The sequence below is a fragment of the Ammospiza caudacuta genome, chromosome Z, assembly GCF_027887145.1.
Source record: "Ammospiza caudacuta isolate bAmmCau1 chromosome Z, bAmmCau1.pri, whole genome shotgun sequence".
Lineage (NCBI taxonomy): Eukaryota > Metazoa > Chordata > Aves > Passeriformes > Passerellidae > Ammospiza > Ammospiza caudacuta.
Window position 1 is genome coordinate 43,532,136 of NC_080632.1, and position 3,633 is coordinate 43,535,768.

The 3,633-nt window shown below is 53.9% G+C and overlaps 1 protein-coding gene across 1 annotated transcript; it reads right to left on the reverse strand.

Moving 5' to 3' along the window:
* Positions 1-1,913: 1,913 nt before the first annotated feature.
* On the reverse strand, positions 1,914-3,173 carry FOXD1 (forkhead box D1). The gene has a single exon (XM_058824230.1). It carries the CDS (start codon positions 3,171-3,173, stop codon positions 1,914-1,916), a length of 1,260 nt encoding a protein of 419 aa, XP_058680213.1.
* Positions 3,174-3,633: the final 460 nt, after the last annotated feature.

The following is a 3,633-nucleotide window of genomic DNA, read 5'->3' on the forward strand; positions in this document are numbered from 1 at the left end:
TATTTTTCTGCTAAGGAACCCGGAACATCCAAAGAGGCCTTCCAGCTCCAGACTGCAAATGGAGCCCAGCAGAGATCTTATGTCCAGTCTTTCTGCTTTCTGAAACCCACTATTTTAACGCAGCATTGCTACAAACAAAACGGAGAATTACCACTTTTCCGTCTATGAGAATCTTTAAAACCCAGGCGACGAAATACTTCTACATGTAAACCCCTCCTCACTCCAAAGAGCACTAAAAGGCATCCCTCCCTTTTTATTATTATTATTTTTTTATTATGAAAATTCACATATTTGATCCCCGAGTCTCCTAAATAGTTATAAATACAGTCGCAGTTAAAAAGCGCCTCCCTGTTTTGAAAAACGTGTATTCCTAGCCCACAACAAACATTCACATGCCTACTCTTAAAACATGCGATTCTCTTTTCCATATAAAAGCTCTGAATATTTGAGGTCAGATTTTTTGATTAAAATTTTTTTAGTCTATAAAATATATATCTATGGACCTTATGCTGTTAAAAACGAGTGTTTGGAATCAGAAAAGCTGCTTTCATGGTTTGTTTTGTACATCCTTATTTCGACAGCTTATAAACTTAATCAACTCATCACACGAGGATATTACAAAGCGCATTTTATATTTTATGTATTGAAAAGTAGAAACACATCCACTATTATCATCATCACAGAAACATAAGTGTCTAGAACAAATCTCTCTTAAGTTCAATGCACGCCCTTTATTAGTAGTATTTTCCTTTGGCCTCTTGGAAACCAAACTATGATGCAGTTGTGATTTAAAACACACCCAAAAGTATAAAAATAGTTTTAAACCGGCGTTTTAATCAATCCCCTGATTTGCGACTTACAGAACAGGGCTTTACTCCCTCCAGAGAGACCTATTTCTATTTATCCCCTCTTTCGTTCCTGCTGTTTTTTGTAGAGTGTTTTTTGTTTTCTTGGGGGGGTTTTGTTGGTGTTGTGTGGATTTTTTGCTTTGTTTTGTTTTTTTGTTTTTGTTTAGTTTATTTTGGGTTTTTTGTCATTCTTTATCTGCTAGGGTTAACAATGCATTGCCTGCAAAGATCTTATTTTTATTTTCTTCTTTGCAGTCAAATCTGCACATAATAAATTCCAAGCTAGAATATTCCTTGACTATTGTGCTATTAATCCCAAAGAAAAAATTTGAGTGTCCCAAAGAAAGGAGAAGTGCTAAGGAGGGAAGGATCCAAAGCCAATTGTTTGGCTGGGCTCCTTTGGTCTTTGGGTTTGGTTTTGACATTTTTTTTTTTTTTGAAAATTAAAAATTTTATTTTTGAAAATGTGTAAAAATTTTACATTAAAATGGTACAATAATACTTGCTGTAATTTTAACAATATTCCTTGTAAAGAATACGCATAAAGTACAAAATAAAAAAACTCCGTAAGTCTATTATAATACAAAACACAGGTTAAAATAAGAAATGATAATCTTGACTTTCTTCTGTGTAAACACGTTAATCTTTTCTTTTATAAAAGTACATGAGACAAGTGTACTAAATGAAAAAGTATTGCTCTGCTGTCCTCCCTCAAGCCTTTTTTTTCCTCCTGTACATTACTGTTTTCAAGCTCCTAGACCTGAGAATCTCTGAACTTCAGCGGTTTAGAGACATTATTTATCACCATGTTTGTTTCTTTTTAAGGAGTAGCGAGTAACTTTCCGATGTAGCGACCGCCTGCCCGTGCAGTATCTAGATCTACACCTGGCTTTGCACTAGTGAAGGTCGCGGGAGGTCCGTCGCTCGCGGCGGACGGCCCCCGAGCCCCGTCACAATTATCCCCACGCAAAGACAGGCAGCCCCTGCGGGCAGCGTCCGCCGGGCGTCCGAGCGGCGGAGAAAGGAGATACCCCAGATCCTACCTTCGGAAAGACTCCCAAACACTTAACAGTTAGAGATCCGTGCCGCGAAGCCGGGGGTGGCGGGCAGGGCGGCGGCGGGGGGCAGGCCGCTCCCGGCGCTTCCCAGCGAGCGGGCCAGCCCCGGCGCCGAGGTCGACTGCGAGCCGCAGCTGCTGCCCGCGCCGGGGCCGGGGCTTCCCCCGATGATGCTCTCGATGGAGAAGGGCGAGCGGGCCATCGCCGCGCCGCTGCCGGGCTTGGCGGAGTGCAGCGAGGCCGCCAGCGCCGGGCCCAGCGGGTGCGCGTAGCCGAAGGGCGTCCGTGCCAGCTCCGCCGCCGGCAGCAAGGGGCCCGGCGGCGCGGCGGCGGCGGGGGGCAGCGCCGCACCGGGGGCGCTGCCGGGGGCGGCAGGGGGCTGGCGGGGCGGCGGAGAGGGGTGGTGGAAGGCGAAGAGGGCGGAGTGGGGGTGGTAAGGCTGGAGCTGGAGACCGTAGCCGCAGCCGTAGGGTCCGTAGGCGCAGGGCGGCTGCTGCGGGGGCTGCGGCGGAGGCTGCGGGAGGAAGGCGGCGGGGTCCACGGCGCGCAGCAGAAGCTCGGGCGCCGGGAGCTGCTGCCGCTTGAAGCGCTTTCGGCGGCGCAGGAAGCTCCCGTTGTCGAACATGTCGGCGGATTCGGGGTCAAGCGTCCAGTAGTTGCCCTTGCCAGGATTGCCGGGCTCCCGGGGGATCTTGACGAAGCAGTCATTGAGGGAGAGGTTGTGGCGGATGCTGTTCTGCCACGCAGGGAACTTCTCCCTGTAGTAGGGAAAGCGCCCGCTGATGAACTCGCAGATCTCACTCAGCGTCAGCCTCTTCTTGGGGCTCTGCAGGATGGCCATGGTGATGAGAGCGATGTAGGAGTAGGGCGGCTTCACGAGGCTGTTCTTGCCGCCGCCGCTGCCCGCCCCGCCGCCGCCGCCGCCCGCCCCGCCGCCACCCGCCGTCGCCTTCTGCGGGCCACCCCGCGAGGGGGGCCGAGAGCCACCGGCAGCGTCCCCGCCGCCCGCCCCGCCACCGCCACCTACGCCTCCGCCGCGCACGGGCGACCGCGGCAGCAGGGCGGCGGCGTGGAGGTCGCCCACATCCTCCTCGTCCTCTTCCTCGTCGTCGTCGTCGTCCTCCTCCTCATCCTCGGCGTAGGAGCGGCGGCGGCGGCGGGTCCGCGGCTCCTCGTCGTCCTCCTCGTCGTCTTCCTCGCCCACCACATCGATGTCGGTCTCCTCAGCCAGCGTCGACGCCTCGGACATCTCCGAGCTAAGGGTCATGGCGCGGCGGCGGGGCAGCGCATCGGTGGCGGCCGGCGCGGCGCGGCGAGCGAGCGGGCGCTTTCCCCGCCGCCGCCAGGCCTCCGCGCCGCTCCGCGGAGAGCCGCCCCGCCGCCGCCACGGGCAGGCGGGCCGCTCCGAGCCGCGCCGGCCCCCAGCGCCGCTGCCGCGCCTCTGGAGCGCTCCCGCCGCCCTCTCGGAGGCGGCGGCTAGTCAGGGTTTTGTTTCGGGGTATTTTTTGCTGCCGTTTGGATTTCTCTCTTTCTCTTTTTTCCCTTCCCTTTCCCCCTTTTGGGGATCTTTTTCGGGTTTTTTTTTCGGTTGGGATCTGTTATTGCGGGCGCAGGGAGGTTGCGCCGTCTCTCCTGGAAGTCGGTTTCCCCTTCTTTCTCCTCACCTCAGCCCCCAGACATTAATGGATGCGGGGCAGGAGGGAGCGCGCCTAGTCCTGGGAGGAGGA